General features: G+C 33.5%; 1 protein-coding gene and 2 long non-coding RNA genes across 3 annotated transcripts in view; 2 read left to right on the forward strand and 1 right to left on the reverse strand.

Annotated features, from left to right (window-relative positions):
• Window positions 1–2,343: 2,343 nt before the first annotated feature.
• Window positions 2,344–5,274, reverse strand: LOC111419240 (cell surface glycoprotein 1-like). The gene is made up of 2 exons (XM_023052023.2): window positions 5,201–5,274; window positions 2,344–5,145 (listed from the first exon to the last, which is right to left on the reverse strand). Exons 1-2 carry the CDS (start codon window positions 5,205–5,207, stop codon window positions 2,453–2,455), a joined length of 2,700 nt encoding a protein of 899 aa, XP_022907791.2. The 5' UTR covers window positions 5,208–5,274; the 3' UTR covers window positions 2,344–2,452.
• A 931-nt stretch (window positions 5,275–6,205) lies between these two features.
• The window catches only part of LOC111419241 (uncharacterized), a 39,524-nt gene continuing 23,707 nt past the window's right edge, over window positions 6,206–22,022 (forward strand). The window contains exons 1-2 of the long non-coding RNA XR_002706928.2: window positions 6,206–6,459; window positions 17,623–17,761. This is a non-coding gene — a long non-coding RNA (uncharacterized lncRNA). The remainder of the gene's footprint in view (window positions 6,460–17,622; window positions 17,762–22,022) is intronic.
• On the forward strand, window positions 19,707–21,152 carry LOC139430533 (uncharacterized). Its single transcript, XR_011640945.1, has 2 exons — window positions 19,707–20,116; window positions 20,217–21,152. It is a non-coding gene; the product is annotated as an uncharacterized lncRNA (long non-coding RNA).

Consider the following 22,022-nt stretch of genomic DNA (forward strand, 5'->3'; position numbering starts at 1 on the left):
AAATCCTCATGTTCATCGGATATTTTTTGACAATTTTTTTTCATCGTTTGATTTGTTTGTTGAAATGAAAAATAAAGGTTTTTTTGCTACCGGTACTGTACGCGATAACAGAACGAAAAATTGTCCGTTAGAAAACATAAAATGTACTTTCAAGAAGGAAAGGGGTTTTTTTGATACAGCTTATGATACCTGTTCAAAAATTTCTTTAGTACGATGGAATGATAACTCCGTTGTCACTGTAATTACTAACCATTTGAATGTGGAGCCAATACAATCAATTAAGAGGTACAACAGAAAGAAAAAAAAGGAAACACTAGTTAATCAACCTTATGCGGTATCAGAATATAATAAATTCATGGGTGGTGTAGATTTACACGATAACGGAATAGCCAACTATAGAACAAGAGCATTAGGAAAGAAGTGGTGGTGGCCACTATTTATTAATTCATTGGATAGTGTCATAATAAACGCGTGGAAATTATACAATACTGTCAATAATACTAAAATGGCACAATTGGATTTTAAATCACATATTGCAGTTCGGCTAATGAAATATGAAAACGCAACACCTAATACTGAACGAAACACGAGGTCAAACAGAGAATTTGAATCTTCCAATGACCATTTAATAAAGAATCACGACTCTAAAGCTCGTAGAAGATGTAAAATATACCATAAACATACTATACATATGTGTAGTAAGTGTAATGTTCATTTACATGTAGAGTGTTTTACGGACTATCACAATAAATCTTTATACTGTTAATCCCATTGGTGCGTTTTTGCACCAATTTTACTTTAAATATTTTTTATTAATAATTTTTTATTAAACTTTATACTAAAGTTGGTATTTGTTAGTATAATATTGTATTAGTATTATTATTTATTTACGACTAATTTATTACTTAGTTAATAAATGATAATCAAAATTTTTGTGTGCTGTTGTTCACTTATCTTACCAGTGGTGCATTTTTGCACCATCTCATATCTCAAAAACAACTTTTTGTTTCAAACACCTCTGTACATTTTTCATCATTCCATCTTATCTTAAGGAAAAGTATAAAAAATCATTTTTTTAAACATAAAGCAGCTTGGGACTAAATGGGTTAATTGATACAGTTTCGTTTTTTCTGGAGTGTTATTTACAGTTTCAAGTAGACATAATGTAATACACAAAAATGTAACATGCTGCCTACATCTACGTTTATGTCAAGTGATTTAATAAAACTTATGACTAGGGCTCGGATTTTATGCAAAATGCATCTTCTTTATTTTCTGGAATATTTTTTTCAAAATTAGTTTCTGGGCGAATTACATAAAAAGAAGGCAGATGGTACAATAAAAAAATTGCATATTTTGCATATTTTTACAATTTTTTTGATTGTTGCATAAATTAGCTTTTTACTGCATATTTTCGCATATTTTGTCATTTTACTAGATTTGTTTCTTGTTGCTTAATAAAATAAAATATAATGACTACGTGATTTTTAAATATGTGAACATACCTTTTAGTTTAAAGCACAATACAGGATATTTTTTGATTGCGGGTTGGTTTCTTGTTTACAACGATTCACAGAAACATGCGGGGAATCCCTAGCGTTGTTGAGTTTAAGTTTAAGGAAATCCCCTACCATAGTTACTGTGGCTGTGTTCAGTGTGTGTGAACATTAATCTACCAATCTATAACAACAATGCCTAAAGTGTCTTGTGTCCCAGTGGATAAAAAGTTATCCCGAACTAAATTTAAATAATGAGGAACTATTTTGTAAAACTTGTCGTAACGTTTTAGCCAACGATTTAAGTTAAAAATTAGAGTTTTCAGAGGAGTTGCCAATGGTTTGTTCCGAAATTGTATTTCTCATAGACTTTTACAGTAGGAGTTAAAAAAAATGGGAAACTGTTCAATTAAAACTATATTAAATTTGATGTCCCATCTTCTTGGAATATGTTTTTACATATGTTTCTAGACAATCGACAATAAAAAATACGAATCTGTTTTATAGTCTCAGAATTAAATTTTCATCTGTTAGAGTATCTATGGCTAACTTTTTTAATTATTTTTTTTAAAATAACGTGTCAGAGGAAGAAAATAAATGGAACAATATGTGAAAAGTGCAAAACATATAAAAAAATGTGATAGAAATAGATTGATAACAACTATGAAAAAAGTATATGTTTGCATATTTCCACATATTTTTGCATATTTTTTGCATATTTTGAATAAAAAGCTTGCATATTTATGCGCATATTTCCTATAATCTGACTGCATAAAAATTCGAGCTCTACTTATGACTAAGGAAAGGTAATGGTTAAAGCAGAAATAAGCATCTGTTACTAATGCTACAAATCGTTTATTATATATATCGTTTACATACTAATTTTAAGAACCATTCGGATAATTAAATAGTAAATTGAATTAAAAATATAGAGAGGTCCGGTTTCAGAAATATTATTATATTGAACATCCAGCATCATTTGGCCAATCGCAAACATTTAAATCGGTGTTGAAATGTAGTCCAGGTGGGCACGGCATGTCATGTACAATGTCGTAATTATCACATTTGCAATATCTTTCACAATCTTCGGGATGTGCAAAGAAAACGGGGTATTCTCCAGTGGGGTTCGGACATGATGCTGTTGAACATTTTCCAGCGCCTGAATCAGTCGTTGAATCTGTTGGGGTAGGATCTGTTGGCGTTGGATCTGTTGGGGTGGGATCAGTTGGTGCTTCAGTAGGTTTTTCAGTTGGTTTCTCAGTAGGTGTTACAGTTGGTGTTAAGGTGGGCGTTTCAGTAGGTGTAGGAGTTACTACTGAGCCGTCGCATCCAGCGTTGTTGGGCCAATCGCAAACATTTAATTCGGTGTTGAAATGTAATCCATCTGGACATGGCATGTCATGAACTGTACCAAAGTTATCACATTTACAATATCTTCCGCAATCTTCGGGATGAGCATGGAAAACAGGGAAATCACCTGGAGTGTACGGGCAAGTTACTGATCCACATTTTCCAGAATCGGGGGTGGATGTAGGTGTTTCAGTAGGTGCTTCAGTAGGTTTATCAGTGGGTGTTACAGTTGGTGTTAAGGTGGGCGTTTCAGTAGGTGTAGGGGTTACTACTGAGCCGTCACATCCAGCGTTGTTGGGCCAATCGCAAACATTTAATTCGGTGTTGAAATGTAATCCATCTGGACATGGCATGTCATGAACTGTACCAAAGTTATCACATTTACAATATCTTCCGCAATCTTCGGGATGAGCATGGAAAACAGGGAAATCACCTGGAGTGTACGGGCAAGTTACTGATCCACATTTTCCAGAATCGGGGGTTGATGTAGGTGTTTCAGTAGGTGCTTCAGTAGGTTTTTCAGTGGGTGTTACAGTTGGTGTTAAGGTGGGCGTTTCAGTAGGTGTAGGAGTTACTACTGAGCCGTCGCATCCAGCGTTGTTGGGCCAATCGCAAACATTTAATTCGGTGTTGAAATGTAATCCATCTGGACATGGCATGTCATGAACTGTACCAAAGTTATCACATTTACAATATCTTCCGCAATCTTCGGGATGCGCATGGAAAACGGGGAAATCACCTGGAGTAAACGGGCAAGTTACTGATCCACACTTTCCAGAATCAGGGGTAGATGTTGGTGTTTCAGTTGGCGTTTCAGTAGGTTTCTCAGTTGGTGTTTCTGTTGGTGTTTCAGTGGGTGTTTCAGTAGGAGTTTCAGTGGGCGTTTCAGTAGGAGTTTCGGTAGGTGTTTCAGTAGGTGTAGGCGTCTCTACCGAGCCACCTTCGCATCCAGCGGTCTCGGGCCAATCACAAACATTTAAGTCGGTGTTGAAATGTAATCCAGGTGGACATGGCATATCATGAACTGTACCGAAGTTATCGCATTTACAATATCTTCCGCAGTCTTCGGGATGAGCATGGAAAACGGGGAAATCACCTGGAGTAAATGGACAGGTTACTGAATCGCACGCTGAAGAATCAGGAGGAGATGTTGGTGTTTCAGTAGGTGTTTCAGTAGGTTCTTCAGTAGGTTCTTCAGTTGGTTCTTCAGTAGGTTCTTCAGTAGGTTCTTCAGTAGGCTCTTCAGTAGGCTCTTCAGTAGGTTCTTGAGTAGGAGTAGGCGTCTCTACTGAGCCACCTTCGCATCCAGCGTTCTCGGGCCAATCGCAAACATTTAAGTCGGTGTTGAAATGTAATCCAGGTGGACATGGCATGTCATGAACTGTACCGAAGTTATCGCATTTACAATATCTTCCGCAATCTTCGGGATGAGCATGGAAAACGGGGAAATCACCTGGAGTAAATGGACAGGTTACTGAATCGCACGCTGAAGAATCAGGAGGAGATGTTGGTGTTTCAGTAGGCTCTTCAGTAGGTTCTTCAGTAGGTTCTTCAGTAGGTTCTTCAGTAGGTTCTTCAGTAGGTTCTTCAGTAGGTTCTTCAGTAGGTTCTTCAGTAGGTTCTTCAGTAGGTTCTTCAGTAGGTTCTTCAGTAGGTTCTTCAGTAGGTTCTTCAGTAGGTTCTTCAGTAGGTTCTTCAGTAGGCTCTTCAGTAGGTTCTTCAGTAGGTGCAGGCGTCTCTACTGAGCCACCCTCGCATCCAGCGTTCTCGGGCCAATCGCAAACATTTAAGTCGGTGTTGAAATGTAATCCAGGTGGACATGGCATATCATGAACTGTGCCGAAGTTATCGCATTTACAATATCTTCCGCAATCTTCGGGATGAGCATGGAAAACGGGGAAATCGCCCGGAGTAAATGGACAGGTTACTGAATCGCATACTGAAGAATCAGGAGGAGATGTTGGTGTTTCAGTAGGCCCTTCAGTAGGTTTTTCAGTAGGTTCTTCAGTCGGTTCTTCAGTAGGTTCTTCAGTCGGTTCTTCAGTAGGTGTAGGGGTTACAACTCCACCCCCATCACACCCAGCATTATCGGGCCAATCGCAAACACCCAATTCTTGATTAAAATGTAGGTTATCTGGGCAGGTAAAAAGTACCGGCGAACCCCATACGCAATAATAAAACTTAGTACAATCACTATCATCAATAAGAAAATCTACGTAGTCACCATGGGTGCCTGGGCAGACACCAACGGGCTCTGCGCCAATTCCAATAATACCAAATATAAATAAAATAGCTATCGCTACAATTAAAAAATATTATTAAAAATTATAAATGATATATAAAAATGTTCCTACCTTTCATTGCTGTTGTTAATTGTTAAACGGAAGTTATACTCTGATTTGAACGGGGAACGAGCAGAATTTATATACCTCCAATTATTATCTTGTTATTTGATCAACTTTGTAATCTATATCCGCTTTTTTTAATTATTACTCATTATTTGTGAAAACAATATCTTGGAAATATAAGTATATGAAGACCTTAGATTACTCTCAATTCGTTGTCAATGTCTTTATATACACTTGAAATAAGGGAGTACGAAGAAATGTGATTCACTAGGAAACTATTAAATCTATTAATTTATAAATGTATCATTAAACACACACTTCAAATCTGATTACATCATCTTTTTCAATATTGTATTTAAATACATCTAAAAGCAGAGTAAATTTAAAACTTTTCTTATTAATTTTGTCGATTCGTTGAATTTCGTAGATATATTATTGCAACTATTTTTTTAATATTAAAATTTTTTTAATTTAATATATATGAAATTATCTTCGATTTATCAGTACCTTGATCACAAACCTTTGAAGTATTACAAGTAATTATGTTAATGTTATCACAGGAAATCTTTTCAAGTGTTTTTTTAATTATTATCGGAAGTAGTGAGATGGTGTTATACGGGTGTCCTAAATAATTTCACTTCCAATTTATTAATCAGAAAATTACCTCGTTTTTCTTTCGAAAAACCATTAAATTTTTAACAATTCTATATTAAAATTAACATTTATTATAGATTACATCGTAAAATTAAGTTATTTAGCGCCAAATAAAAAAGTGAGAATAAGGTTGAGTGATTAAAACACCTATATATCAAACAACAAGTAATCTTGATCTGTATTACTACATGTTATAACATGTTTTTACTTTGATTTTAATTGGATAATACTATTTACTGCTGTTTGAAGTGCCCATGTAGACGCGTACGTGATTTTAACAAATCAATATTCAGATTCCTCTCCCGCTTGTTCCTATTCAATATATGTGCGTGTTTACGAGAAGATCCACTTTGTTTGTCGAATGGAGAGGGTCGTTCGTTTTTAGGATGATTATTACGATTTCGGTTTGGGTAGAATCTCAACTCAAATTTGTAACGTCGTGGTATTGAAGTTAAATTTTGTTTTGAAAAGCGAATGAAAAAAATTTAATTCAATATGCATATTATAATGCACTGATTGTGGGGTACATTTTTTTCTGTACTCTGTAAATTTTTGTGGAAAACGCACAAAGAATGAAGAGATGAAATCGATTGGAGCTTCACAATGTATACGTAAGTAACTTATTTATAACTAATTACAATATTCAAAAAATACGCTAAAATAATGCCAGAAAATTTTATTTTTCATTAAAAAACTTATATTTAGTATAGATTTTATATTATTGAAAAATTTTCTTATATATTTATTTGGTTTATTGCGTCATCTGCCTTTCGATTGCCAACTGCCAGCCTTTGCGATCTTCCAAGTCTCCTGGTACCAGGTTTCTTTCGGACATCGTCTTTGGAATTCCTGATTCCTAAATAGTTTTTGGACATCTCTTGGATCTTCTTTTGGTTGTACCCTAATGGTTCTCAGGGTTGAGAAACCAGTTATAGCTACATTTAGTACTCTTCAACATTTAAAATTCGGTACCTTAGTTCAAAATTGGAACACATGCGAGAAAAAAATCAAAATAGTGTTTCTTAGCTCTTGTTGCGTATAACCACCTTCCATTTTATTTGTGTATCAAGTATTTTAAAACACAAAAAATAATTTTCAATTATTAATTTCAATCAATTTCCTCATTTATGGCCATCAAAACCGCTGTTATGGCCATAAAAGTTTCCAGTTATGGCCACCATAATTTGTTTGCGTAGAAATCAATCGCAATAAAGTATTTTTATTGTTTGTATGTATGTTTGATTTTATTAGGCACATAGATACAATAAAAGTTAAGGAGATGAATACATTTATTGTTTTTCAAATATGTCTACAGCACTGCGGAAAACAAGCGTCATCTTTCGACCAACATTTTTCAGTTTGGGTTCTGGAAGCGTTCCAAGGATTTCTTCAATGGCACATTTGTCATTGTCTAACACTTTGAAATGTGTTTTACAATTAGTCTGATCTAAGCTTTTTAGACATTGCATTTCAAACTCATCGTCATCCAACACACACAAAATTTTTGCAACATACTCCTGTAGTCTTGATTTTCTGTCTCAATATCATCTAAGCTGCTCTCGCTTTCATTCTACTCTTCTTCCTCTAAACAGTTTTCCTTTGTCTTCTTTGCCTTCTGCGCTTCCTTTACTTTATTTTTCTGGATTTCCCTTTTCTTCTTTCTTTCCATTTTCAGCTCTTCTTGAATTTTCTTCTCTTTCTCTTTGAATTCAAAATATTCCACTCATTTGTTAGACGTAATATTGCTTGGAGTATATTCTTTTTTCCTTTTTCGTACTGTCGGTTTATGGTGTGTTAAGAAATGACATCACTTTTAGCTCTGCTGTTGAAGTACAAATCCTATGAGTTCTCCTTTTGGAGCAAAACAGAAACAAGTCTCATCCATATTAAAGATGCGCTCTGGATCCCTTATTGCTAAAATTTCTTCTTCTGTGAATAAAATTTCAACTTCCTTAAACCAGTTCCGTATTTTTTCCTTAGTACCATTGCCCCTTGCCTTGTTGACATATTCTGAATGCTTCTGGGTGTCTATTTAGGAAAGAAGTAAGCCACTTTTTACCAGGCGTATTCTTGGAAAATGGAGTTTTCAAAATCTATTAAAGCATCAAATTTAACAGAATAGCACATCAGCTAAAACATGGAAACCATTTTCAAATTGTTTCAATATCGGAAACGTCATCTAACACCGTCTGTGATGAATTAGGGTCTGACAAAGCCCTCTAATGCACTTACTTTGCAACTACTGTCTATTAAGATCTTAATGCGCAACGACTTCTTCTGAAATGGCCATAAATAGTATTCCTCTAACAGAAAAGAAAAACAGCCTACTAGAGTGTGTATAGTATGTAGCAATAAAAAGGATGACAAAGGAAAAAGAAAGAGGAGAGAATCTCATTATTATTAACCTTGTAATTACCTTGTTACCTTGTAACGCAACATGTTATGTGTTTCACCATACTTCCAGGTTTACCATACAGAATTAAACTATTGATTACTTCAATTTTTCTACGTATTACTTTCTTGTATACATATATTTTTTCAAATACGTATCTAACTATGCATCATTTTTACATTTATATTGTTATTATCATTTCTGTCCATCTTGTAGAATAAAACTCAAAACTGCACTTTTTCAATGGATTTCATTTCATAATTCGACCGGTTTCGATTTAGTTCAAAATCATCTTCAGGAACAACATCAGTTTTAATTCACCAACACTGAAATCAGTCCTACTACCTTCATTTCATTGACATGTTGGAAAAATGAAATTAAAAAGTACAACTAGTTATAATAATATTAAAAACTTTAACAAATTAAATACTACTAGTTATTTTTGATACAAGATAGCGAAATGACACTTTTGCATTTGAGAACGAAAATTGTTAAAGCTCGCAAAAAAAATCATTCGAGAATACAAAAGAATTTCGCTGTGGTGTATACAACAATATTTTTTCGAAAACTGCGTGTTCCAAAGTTTATAAATTAATAAAACGATCCAATTCAGTATAATGACATTTAGAATTCATTTAATATTATGTCCATCATCTAAACATCACATTGACATAACCTCATATATTGAACAAATGTACTGTTATAAATTTACATTTAAACATGAAATGATAAAACAATTAAATGTTTGTTATTTTATGTTAATAATTTGTTCATAACAATAAATTAACAATTAGTAGTATCAAATTCTTTGATTATCGTAGCTGGACGTAAAAAACTTTTATCTACGACTGCTTGGATAAGTCATCATTACCACACTCATTTGAGGTGATTTGAGTTACGTAATGAAGTTCATTACCGCACTAGTTTCATTACGTAACGCATTTTTAGCCAACGAGCAACAATTCAAAAGAAAAAGTGCTACCTATTTAAAGAGAAACAACACTATTTATTAATAAACATTAATTGTTATGTTTTTACATTTCGAAACACTTATTTCAGATGAGTAAACATGTTATTGAAACTGGCATTAATTCAAAATTGTCAACAATCGTTTCAAAATATTTTTATAAATATCAAAACAGACCTTTTTAAGGAAATTGATTTTTAAAGAATTTTTAGCAATTGTAGATAAAATGTTGTATATCACACGTGGGCTAGAGCATAATTACAGTACTCGTGTGATTACACGACTCGATTTTTGTAACATGTCAATGAAATGAAGGTAGTAGGACTGATTTCAGTGTTGGTGGAAACCGGTCGAACTGAAATTATAAAATAAAATCCATTGAAAAAGTGCAGTTTTCAGTTTCATTTTATTTTTACATTTTTTTGAATTAAAAAACAACATTAATTTATGAAAATAAAGTTTATTTTTTAAACAGACTTTTGTTGGTTCCTAATTTGTCAAAATTTTTGTTCTTTTTATTAAGAAAATAGTTTTTTTTTTAGTTCATTTATCTGAAAAAAAATCGGTCTTTAAAGGGTTAATTTACAGTGACACAATAAAGTCTACATACAGCCCGGAAAATGATAATATCTCAGCTCTCGAAATGTAATTCAATGAAATTTTTTAACAAAACATGTAAGAAGTCCATATTATTTGCATATTTTTCATTAAAACTATATAGGTTATTATTAATCAAGGGGAACACAAAACATAATCATATCCTTAACTCAAAAAAGTCTGCATATAGTCCTAAAAAAAAGTCAATCAGTGTCCGTTATAGCTCAAAAAGAAATATACAACTATCTAGCGCTGAATAACAAATAAAACTAGACTAACACTAGCACTAGACGTGGAACTAAAAACATTCCGTTTAGCCGTGCGTCTCTTAAAACGGTAAACTTATTAGTATTTAGTATTAGTGTTAGTTCTAGTTTTACACTAACACAATCACTAGAACTAACACAAGACCTAGAACTAACACAAGACCTAGAACTAGAATGATTCGGGTTTAGCAGTCTTGAGAGACGTGCGGCTAAACCCGAATGTTTCTAGTTCTAAATCTAGTGTTAGTTCTAGTTTTGCACAAGAGCTAACACAACACCTAGAACTAGAATAATTTGAGTTTAGCAGTCTTGAGAGACGTGCGGCTAAGCCCGATACTTTCTAGTTCTGGGTCTAGTGTTAATTCTAGTTTTGCACTATTACTAGAACTAACACAAGACGTAGAACTAGAATAATTCGGGTTTAGCCGTCTTGAGAGACATACGACTAAATCTACTGCTGTAGCCTTCACTTCGTAGCACAAGTCGAACAATTTCGACTTTGTATTAAAATAATATAGACTTCTAATATCCTTCGTTTAAAAAATTTATTGAATTACATTTCAGGAGCTGAGATATTATCATTTTCTGGGGTGTATGTAGACTTTAAAATTGATAAAATTCTCCATATTATTCAAATAATTAAAAAAATATAGGAAAAAGTAAAAACTTTTTATGAGAAATACTAAAATATTTAATTGAATTTAATATTTATTTTTTTTGGAAAATAACCTATGTTAAAATGAAAGTTTTAAAGGATTTTTATTTAATTTTTTGATTTTTGTAAATTTTAAAATGTTTTGTGTTTAAGAAGAAAAGCTTAAACTTATACCTAATCCAACATACCTTAACATTTTTCCATCAATTTGTAAATTAATTTAAGTAAGTTTACTTTTTCAACTCCGATACCTTCATTTTTTACCGTTTTCGTTATATATGTTCCGTTTAACGTTTTTGTTAATTCTTCTGTTTTCCTATATTAGATGAAACATTAGTTTCGAAACATGTTTACTAATTAAATTAAATATTTTAGTATTTCTCATAAAAAGTTTTTACTTTTTCCTATATTTTTTTATGGAGACTTTATTGTATCACTGTATGTGTAATTTATTGATGTTTGTGATAGAACTTGTCTTGTTTATTTTATAGCTACTTTCTTTTCTGAGATTTATTCTCTTATATCTTCATTTCAATATACAGTGTGTTAATTAATTATCGTACCCGACGTCATCATTGCAAGTATGCAACCAATATCACAATATTGCTATTGCAATACGCGATTTGCGTATGGTGCGTATTGCTCTGTGATATTGGTTGCATACTTGCAATGATGACATCGGGTACGATAATTAATTAACACACTGTATGTTAAGTTTTCAATATTAAGCCATATAGCCTGGTGAATTTGCGACTGTTACCCGTCGATATTTGTGACAGTTTTTCCTAACAATTGTTTCTAGATCATTGTTATCCAAACTTCGGGAACCACTTCGCCATTCACCATGTCTTGAAACTGCACTGCTAGCCTTTACAAATGTGTTTCTGCACAAGGTATAGTTGAGTCATAAAATTCCTCTCCGCTCCTCTCCGCCAATCGGGTTCGTTATCTTCTTTAATAACATTCGATAACATTCGAATAACATTCAACTTAACGGAATTAAAGATCGCTTCGGAATTGAAACATCAAAGACATAGCGGCATTGATACTGATGGACATCGTCTTATTTACGAAACATTTCGTTTTTTCGAGAAACCCTTCACATTAACTAAACAGAAGTAATTAGGACAAATAATATGTAAAGTTTTCTGTATTTTTAAAATGGTCTTTAATTAAAAAAACCATTGGTCCTATTAGTTTCGGCTAATCACCACCTTCTGAAACTAGTTTTTTAAATGATGCAAAAATAGATTAAAAAGGAAAACAGTATTTCGAATTTAGTGTTTGACCACTTTGATTACATTATTTGACCAATAATATCTAGTCTTTAACCTTAAAACCATAAATGTTTGACCGATTCTTAATATAATATTCATTTTAATTATTTTTCCATACTATTTTCTTCACGAAATAATGTTTATATTTTTTGATTGATTTAAATGGAGCAAAATATTCTTGACTTAACTTTTCACCCAAATTTTGTGTTTTCCAACTGGGTTTTTGTAACCCCTATCTGCTGAATGAAACAACCATTTAACCAGTAGTTTTTCTTCATCAGAATTTAAAAATGCTGGTGGCCCATTTTCCTCTGCATTGGTGTTTTCCTTTTCGTTATAAATAAGAGTTGACTTTGGTACATTACACATCTTCGCTGCTTTTTCATAAGATAAACCAATACTTTTTGCATCGAGAGCCTTTTGAAGATAGTCTTCACCAATATTTATTCTAATTAACATTCTAAGAACCAAATTTCAATTCACCTACTTGGGAATAGTCAGAAAGAACAAATGCGCATTATCTGTGAGATTTTCAAACGTTATAGGACGAATTAGTTCCGTCATGTACGATTTTCAGAAACACATTACTTTAGTTTCGTACATTCCTAAAATAAATAAGAATGTTATATTATTGTTTGGTGTTATTGGTTGAACTGTTTTGGCTTAATGTTGGGTTGACTTTATTTAGATTTGGGTTGGTTTACATAGAATTTAGGTTGGGTTTATATGTTGACTTATCTACATAGCTTTGTATTTGCGTGGAGTATCTAAATTAACTTAAACCTACTTGTCAATTTTGAATTACAATACTTGTTATAGTTGTGGAATTGGTTAGGTGTTTAAGCAGTCATTAAATACGTTGTTTAATTCTTGAAAAAATCTTTAGGAAGAATGTGCGAAGACATCCAATTATCATCCAATTGATACCTACAACTTGCAACCATGTGTAGAAGAAAATTTTCATAAAACTCATAAAATCTTAATCGAATTTGGTTTTCCATTATCAATGCAAAAACCTTGAAGCAAAATGTTTGTCAAAATTATCTTTTAATTTAACTTCCTCTGATTGTCGAGTGTGGTTCTGGACATATCAAAAGAATTAAAATATACATATTCTGGTAGAGTAATTCTCTATACAACAGCTACAATAAATACGATATTATTCTAAATGCCATTTACGCATAATACGAGATATTAGAGGTAATTACTCGATGAATTTGTTACTGCTCAATAAATGCAGATAATTAATTTTATTTCAATTTTTTTTATTAAATATTTTTATAATAATTTTTCGAGTAGACGTTTCTTCTGGTATCTAGTAATGATCCAAAACTACTCATTAATCATCGATCATCACTCCGATCCATATCTTATCGGTCTTTTTACGTCGCATCAAAGGGATGATACGCGGGTTTTTTCAATCTAGACGTGATCGAGAATCGTCGGCGCGTTTTGAAGATGTTATTATTGATTGGAACGCATTGAAGATCGCGACTTTATACGCGGCGGTGATACGAGTCGATGATGCGCATAAACCTATTTATAAATCTCCCGGCAAACAAACTTATAGCCTTGTTTTTCTAATTTGCATGTCGATATCTTCGTTGTTTTTAGAGATTGCGGAATATTAAATACACCAATACACAAATCTTTCCTTCATCTAAAATCGCTTTGTCCTGTCGCTATCTTGATATCCATGGCGAAAAAAAATGGAGGGCGTCGCACAGTGGGGCGAAACGCTGTTTTGCTGGCCAAAACCTATTTTATCAAGCATTTTCAAATGAAGGGGGAAGTGTTAATTATCTAAACCGTAAAAAATTAGAAGTATGCAAAAAACGCTGTTAAAGTCGAGAGAGTTACGCGCTGTCGGACAATCCGAAAATTTAGCAGAACTTCAAAACTTTTTATTTTAGAAACCATTTCGGAAATACTTCTAATTTTTTGTATATACTAACTTTGTCATTATCTTCGCTAGTTTTCTTGTTATATTTTCTTTTGTGTAAGACTGCTAGTTAATGAATAATTTATGTTTGAGTAGACATATCGTTGTGAGCTAAAACTATCTACGTCTAGAGTTTGGTATCAAAAGATTCCCCATTTAATGTAGAATCTGCTCATAATAAAATCTCTTCGTCTCTTTCCATATATTGATATTCGACTACACCGCAAAGAAAAACATTTTCTTTAGGTTTATGTATAAATACGAGTGTAAATATCGCGACAATTAGTAGTAATACTTCAATTCAGTTGCTAAATACTGCAAAATGTCTCAGTTTGTTATAAAAATCAAAGAATTATGCCTAGAGTTTATTGAACATGGCAATCACATTTCTTCTGCTCGTAATTATATCGCAGGACGTTTTAATTTATCTGAAGAAGATCTCAATTGTGTTGTTCAAAATATTCAACAACGTCTGCTGGCGTCTTTCAAAATTAAATGGTCTGCATCTCATAGAATGAAAGAACGTTTTTTAGAGCAAAATTCTGAATGGTTAGATAAAGATTTCGTTGTGAATCTATAAGAGGAAAATCTACTATCTACGTCTGGAGTAATCTCAGAAAAAGGCCGTCCGTGTAAAAAATTTGATGATTCCAGTGAAAGGACAAAGAGAAGAAATTCAACTCGCTTGCTGCAGACTGAAGGTTTGGACCAATTACGTCATGCATTTTGGCAAGGACTACGAACAGAAGGCCAAATTAGGAACGCAAATATTATTGAAAGTATAAAAAATATATCAACGGACCAGCAAGATTTGCATTATCGAGTATTATTCCAAAATGAAGGTATCGAAAGTCCATTGAGTAAAGAAAATTCGTTGGCTCTAATGGCAGATATAGGACTATCTAGATATCAGTATAATATATTACGATCATACGCTGCAACACAACGATGTAAATTATTATCTAGTTATTACCAAGTTCAGAGCGCAAAGAAAGATTGTTACCCAAATCCTCCATAGATAACTGTCACACCAGTAAGCGCCAGTATAACATTACAAAGCTTACTTGATCACACCACCAAGAGACTTTTAAAACACAATCAGAGGAAGTGTTAAAATATCTTACGGTAACTGATCTCATATTAATGTGTAAGTGGGGATGTGATGGGTCTTCTGGACAAAGCCAATATAAACAGATTCTACCAGGTGAAACAGATTAAATAACCGATTCTCATTTGTTTATTTCATCATTAGTCCCTTTGCGTATAACCGACAAAACATCCACAACAATATTATGGGAAAACCCAACTCCTTCTTCAACTCGATTCTGTAGACCTATATCTATAGAGTTTGCAAAAGAAACTGCGGAGAGAACCAGATGTCTAGCTTCAAATATAGAGTCCTAAATTGATAAGTTAGCGCCAGCACTTATAATGGTAGGTGTTAAGCAATTTAGTACAAACTACCAATTATTTTTTACAATGATCGATGGAAAAGTATGCATCACATTAACAGACACTCCTTCTACATCTACTTGTATTCTTTGCCTTGCCAAACCAACGGAAATGAATAATCTGGAGAAGGTAACAAGACTATCTCGGGAAGATACATACATATAAATTTGGTCTCTCTTCATATCTCGTACAATCTTTTATTTAAAAAATGATCTGCCATTGATCCTTTAAACAAGATTGAAAAAGAGACTAAGAAAAAACAAGTACAAGACCGATTTAAAGATGAAGTAGGTATAATTATTGATAATCCTCGACAAGGTACTGGAAACTCCAACGATGGTAACACTGCTAGAAGATTCTTTTCTAATCCTTCTTGCACAGCAGATATTACAGGAGTAGATGAGGATTTAATGAAAAGGTTTTTCCATAATTCTTCAAACATTAGCCAGCGGAAGAACCATAGATGTCAAAAAGTTTGGGGAATACGCATATAAAACAGCAGAACTGTATGTAGATCTATATAAATACAGCCTGCTTCAGTACACAAAATACTTATTCACGGTGAAAGCAACATACAAAATATGCTGTATTACCAATAGGACAACTTTCAAAAGATGCACAAGAAGCTAGAAATAAATTGCCACCAATCAAAATGTTTTCAATACGTTACTATACACCTCTGATCCTTATATATCATCAATTAGACATGTTGTAAAAAAAAGCAAGTTAGACTTAGATCCAGATGCCTAAGCAAGCATTATTTTTTTCTAAAGGATAAATCTATATTTAAATATCATCTGTGTCTTATTTTAGAAGAAAAATTGTGACTAACTTATGATTTCTCTGCAAAGTACACATAAAATTCTAGGATAATGATTATACCGTTTATATTATTTATTGGAAATTCACAGGGTTGCTATTAGGCGAATGGGACAACATCTTAACTAACACTTTTAAACATACTATAAGGGTACTAAATGTCGTTAGAATCATAAGGTAATTTTTAAATAAAAGCAAGAAAGGGGTAGTTTACCCATACAACCCTCTGGCACATGTGTGATACATCAATGTAAAGCTCTTTAAAAATGAATATCAGTTTATATACAGTTTGTCCCCGGATCTAGTTACAAAGAGGAAAAAAATTTTTATTACTGAATTTTCAAACTTATCTCAGCATAAATAATGCGTCGGATATGTTCAAAGCATTAAATCGCACGAATTTTATACTCTAACTATAGAAGTTAACTAATTATTCCCATTTTTATGTAAAAATTGGACCTTTTTTCTAAAGTTCAATTTATGATATGTAACCATAGAAACCATAAAAGTTACAACTTAATTATGTTAGTGAAAAATATACGGACAAATCAAATTAAAATATGGCAAAATAATTGAATAATAGTATATTATTCAACAAGTGTATAATGACGGCTGTTACCCACGAAGATGAACTTGCGTATAATGGATGTTACCCACTCAGATTACAACACTCGCTCGCTTCGCTCGCTCATGTTGCAACTTCATCTTCGTAGGTAACAGCCGCCATTATACGCTTCTTGAATAATATACTATTATCTACAACTATTGAATTATCTATTCGTTATACAATTGATTTTTAACGGGTAATGACACGTATTACTCATGACTGACATGAGGAGCGCATTAAATCACTTTCAGTTTAATCACATGACTGCACAAACATTTTCTCCCCCGAAAACTGCGAAAACCGCGTATAATTGCCGTATGCTAATGTCTACGGCGGCGGCGTCATAACTTTCTTATATGATACGAACAAAACTCCGAGACCATATAGAGCCTATAGAAAATTGTCCACTCTATATAATGATATATAACTTTAGTAGATCACATAATAGCACAAATATGTTGTCCTCTTTATTCCCTCCTCCTTTATTTAAGAATAAATTCGATCAAGAGACGTGTAATGTACACTTTAAAGGTATTCATAATCCCCTAATCCAATGACTGAAGTAATGATGTAGTGTTTGGTGGGAAAACAATACCTTAATGTTGGAATGCGCAGACATTAATTTACAACATTATCTACAATTAATAATGCTTTAAAACCTAAATCAACAATTTTTAAACCAATCTAAAAATGTTGATGCAGTAACCCATGCCTTACGATTCAATCTTTCAAACTTTTTTTGTACATAACCTCAAATATCTCAAATCCCGGCGTGATTACGAAATGACTTTCATTTTCAGCCCTTAACGCTGCTCGGTTTGAAAGAACATCCCGTTAAAGTCATCTATAACCACGATATGCCGCTTAGTACATCACCCATCTCTTCAAGTCCATTTTGAAAATTCACCGACTGCTCATTAAGTGGGCGATAGCTGCAAGGTGAGTCATAAAACTATCTGTAAATTTCATTATTCGATGTCAAGTTATCATACTGCGCATTTAGCATCGGTTAAAGGATCACAACCTGTCGGTGTGGGAATAGTTGCTGCGGATGGATCACATCCAGCATCAGCTATGTGGTCGCATACATTTTTGCTGGGATTGAAATGTAATCCAACTGGGCAAGGCGACGGTGCCGTAGTTATCCCATTAGCAATATCTTCCACAATCTTCTGGATAAGGGTGGAAAACTGAGAATTCACCAGTCTAGGGGCAGGTTACTGATACGCATATTCCACAGTCGAGAGTTTGAGTAGGTACTGTTGGTGTGACAGTGAGAGTAGGTGTTGGCGTTACGGGACCACCTTCACACTCTGCTGCTTTTAATTCGGGATTAAAGTGTAATCCTGGTTGGCAAGGCATATCGTGAATTTTGCTGTTATCGCAGTTACAATATCTTCCACACTCTTCAGGATGTGGATGGAAAACTGGGTATTGTCCAGGAATGCAGGGGCAAGTTACATTTGCCGCAATCAGGAACGGTAGTAGGATCACTTGTTGGTGCACCAGTGGAACCAGGTTCACATCGAACATCAATTGGCCAATCGCAAACATCTAGTTTGGGGTTGAAATGTGAACCCGATGGGCAAGGCATATCGTGAACTGCACCGTAGTTATCGCACGTACAATATCTGCCACAATTTGTAGGATGTGGGAAGAACTCTGAGAATAACCCGGGTGTGTACGGGCAAGTTACAGATAAGCATTCACCACAGTTCGGGGCAGGGGTAGTAGTGGATTCGGTGGGTGGAGAGGTTGTGGTTACGGTGGAGCATCTAGCATTGCTTGGTCAATTGCAAACATTTAATTCGGTGTTGAAATGTAAGCCGTCTGGGCAGGTGGTTTATTACTTTATATACCCAGACACAATAATAAAACTTGCTGCAATCCCGAATATCACGCAAAGTATCTACATAGGCATTAACAGTACTTGGACAAGCGCCGTCAGGTTCAGCGCCCATTTGAATAACACCCAATACTAATAGAACAGCTACTGTTGCTGTGACCAAAAATTGATTATTTAAAAAAATAATTCCTATTATTAAAATTGGTCACACCTTTCATTGTTGAAGTTGATTGTTAAACAAAATGTAAACTCTGATGTGACTGTAAAATCGGAACAACTTATATACCACAATTTTTTATCTCATAATTGGATCAATTATGTAATCGATATCCGGTTTTGAAATAATTAATAAGTACTTTTCAAATTTGCCGAAAAGATTAACATCTAAGAATGTTAGAAATTAACTGAAAACTGTATTTATTTTACTGACTACATATTAACTTAACCAAATTATAACATCTATTATAATTTTTAAATATTTAAATTTTGTTATACTCTTTTTAACCTTAATTTTAAATTATCTCCGTTTTATCAGTTTATTGATCAAACTTTTGAAGAGTACAAGTTATTTAATTAAAATCGGACGTAGGAAGCAATATAGAGGTGTCCTTAATAATTAGATTTCTGAACATATTTAGGTCGTCCCTTAATTTTTGTAGAAGAATAATAATTAAATATCAAAATTTAAAAAATCAATCAGGTGTAAATTTAAATTAATATGTTTTGAGGGATTATTACAATATTACATCAATTAATGACAAGAAAAAAAATTCATTAATTATTGAAACAGCCTGTATATTAAATAATCTTGATTTGTAGATCTTGTAGAATTGTAATAAATTCTCAAATTTACAAGTACAGAACATTAAAATGATAAAGCGCTTTGAAGGATTTTAATTTGATAACACTATTTCCTGCTGTTAACAATAGACCGGCTGAAGTGGTGTATAATAAGTTGCCCATATGTACACGTGCAAGTGATATATGTATATATTTCTATTTAGAGATATTTAGGGTTATGTACAAGAAAAATGGCTTTTTGGCTACTTTTGAAGTTATTGTGTTCTTCTCTGAAGGTGACAGCTATGTTTATTGCGAGGGGTAAACCGCTGGGGAAGTAGGTGTACAAAATAGGGGAAGTTCGACGAATTACGGGGAAGTCTGGGGAATTATGAGGAGATGCGAGTAATTACGGGGAAATACAAGGAATTACGGGGAATTATCGAGGAAGTTTGGGGCAGTACGGGGAATTATTGGGGAAGTACGGGAAATTATTTAGAGAAATTTGGGGATATATTGAAACACGATCGAACACGATTAAACACGATATCTAACGATCGAAGTTACGATGTTCCATAAACAAGCTAGATCTAGTATTAGGTGCGCAGTTTCTGTTTCATAAAGGGTGTGTGAATTGTTACTAGTAGAAGCATCGTTTTCATTCAAAGGTAAGATTGAATGAGTATCATATTAAAATTTAAATTTATATTAACATATCGTGAAGAGTCAATGATACTAAATTCGCTCGTAAATTCTGTTTTGTATTAGGCGCCAGGATGACGGCAAATCGCTATCGCTGTTTTCAAGAGGCCGAAAATTTTCTACAATTTCAATTAAATGAAAATGTTAAGGAAATTCTTATTATTAGCGGATTTGATAATGAGGTGCTGCTTGGTACGATTGACGAAAATGATCTAGAAAAAATAGAAGCATTTATTAGAAATGACTACCATGAATTACTAACTTTGGAAGAAAAAAATTTGTTTTACGGGATTTTTAAAAATAATCCGCAGCAATTTAAATTGCTATCTGGCACGAAAAAACAAATAGTTTTAATTTCCAAATTTTATAAATCCAAATACGAGAGAAAAATATCGACTCAGTCTACGCAAACCGACATAACTGAAAACATTTCTGAGCAGACATTACCACCCCCCTCAGCACAACCATTAAGTGAGACTGCAGCTACAGATCAGGAAACAGAAAAGTGCGTTATATTAAAAGCTCTTAAGTGCTGGCTTAAAACAAAAGTTAGTCAGGAACAATGGTTAATATTTGAATCAAAATGTAATGGTATAAGCCTAAAAATTCAAAAAGGATTAGATGAACATTTTTCTTGCACTGTGACTTGCTTTTGTGGTCAAAGTTGAAAAATCCAAAAGGTGTCCAAAACAGACACTTGTCAACCAAGACGGCTATATGCTAATGTTCATAAACATTTTTTAAGTAAACATATTACTGCGCATACGAACGATCAAATTAATGCACCAGCTATTGTTGAAAGTAAACGCAGGGAAACATCAATTACTGATTATTTTACGTTGAACCCAAATCCGTGTTCTTCACGTGCAAGTTCTTCAGTTGAAAATAATTCACAAAAGATTATTATACTAGAAAATATTTCCGTAACACCTGTTGACCGTACTGACACATCTCATCATGAATGTCTGAAGAGTATTGAAAATATTTACTTTAATGAAACCGCCTCGGAAACCGATAAAGAAAATGTTTCCTCAGAAGTATCAATCAGCGTAACCGAGTGTGTAACTCCAACAAAGACCGAAATCTCGACGACACCCTTACACAAGTTCCTATACGAAAAATTGTTACTCGTAATAATTTTCCCCAGACTAGCTCTTCAAAATGGAAATTAGAAAAGTACGGAAGAAGTGAAAGATCTAAACGCAAAAGAGACAATATTGACAATAATCAACTGTTTATAACAGAGTTTTTTCTTTACTAAACGACGCAACAAATGTTTTATCTGCTAATCCCGAAATAATTAATCAGATCGATGATACTCTTAAAATTAGAGGGGAAAGCGATTTCTCATTGAAAAATGCGTGAAAGAATGTGACAGGGTTGCTAAAAATTCTTTGTGAAATTTTCCTAAAAAATACAAAACGTTCAAAATATAAACACACTTTTGACGACGTTATTAAAAAATTTAGTCTTTATTTATTTTACATTGGTGGTAGACTTTTGTATGAAGTCCTTTATACAAATTTAAAGGGCGCACTCCCAACAATTTCGACCCCGAATAGATATGTTAACAATCAGAATAAGTATTTTGATGAAGGCAGTTTCGACTTTGCAAATCTTAAAGTTTTTCTGGACGAAAGGAATCTTGCCTCGATTGTTTGGATTGCTGAAGACGCCACCAGGATAACGGGAAAAGTTGAATACAATTCTAGAAACAATACAGTGATGGGATTTTCTCTGCCACTTAAAAATGGTTTGCCTGTAACAGATGCATATTTGGCGACTTCATCAAGAGTTATGCAGGAATATTTCCTAATAATAATGGCGCAACCGCTGTGTCAAAACGCACCAGCTTATTGTTTATCAGTATAT

Source organism: Onthophagus taurus, chromosome 7, assembly GCF_036711975.1.
Source record: "Onthophagus taurus isolate NC chromosome 7, IU_Otau_3.0, whole genome shotgun sequence".
Lineage (NCBI taxonomy): Eukaryota > Metazoa > Arthropoda > Insecta > Coleoptera > Scarabaeidae > Onthophagus > Onthophagus taurus.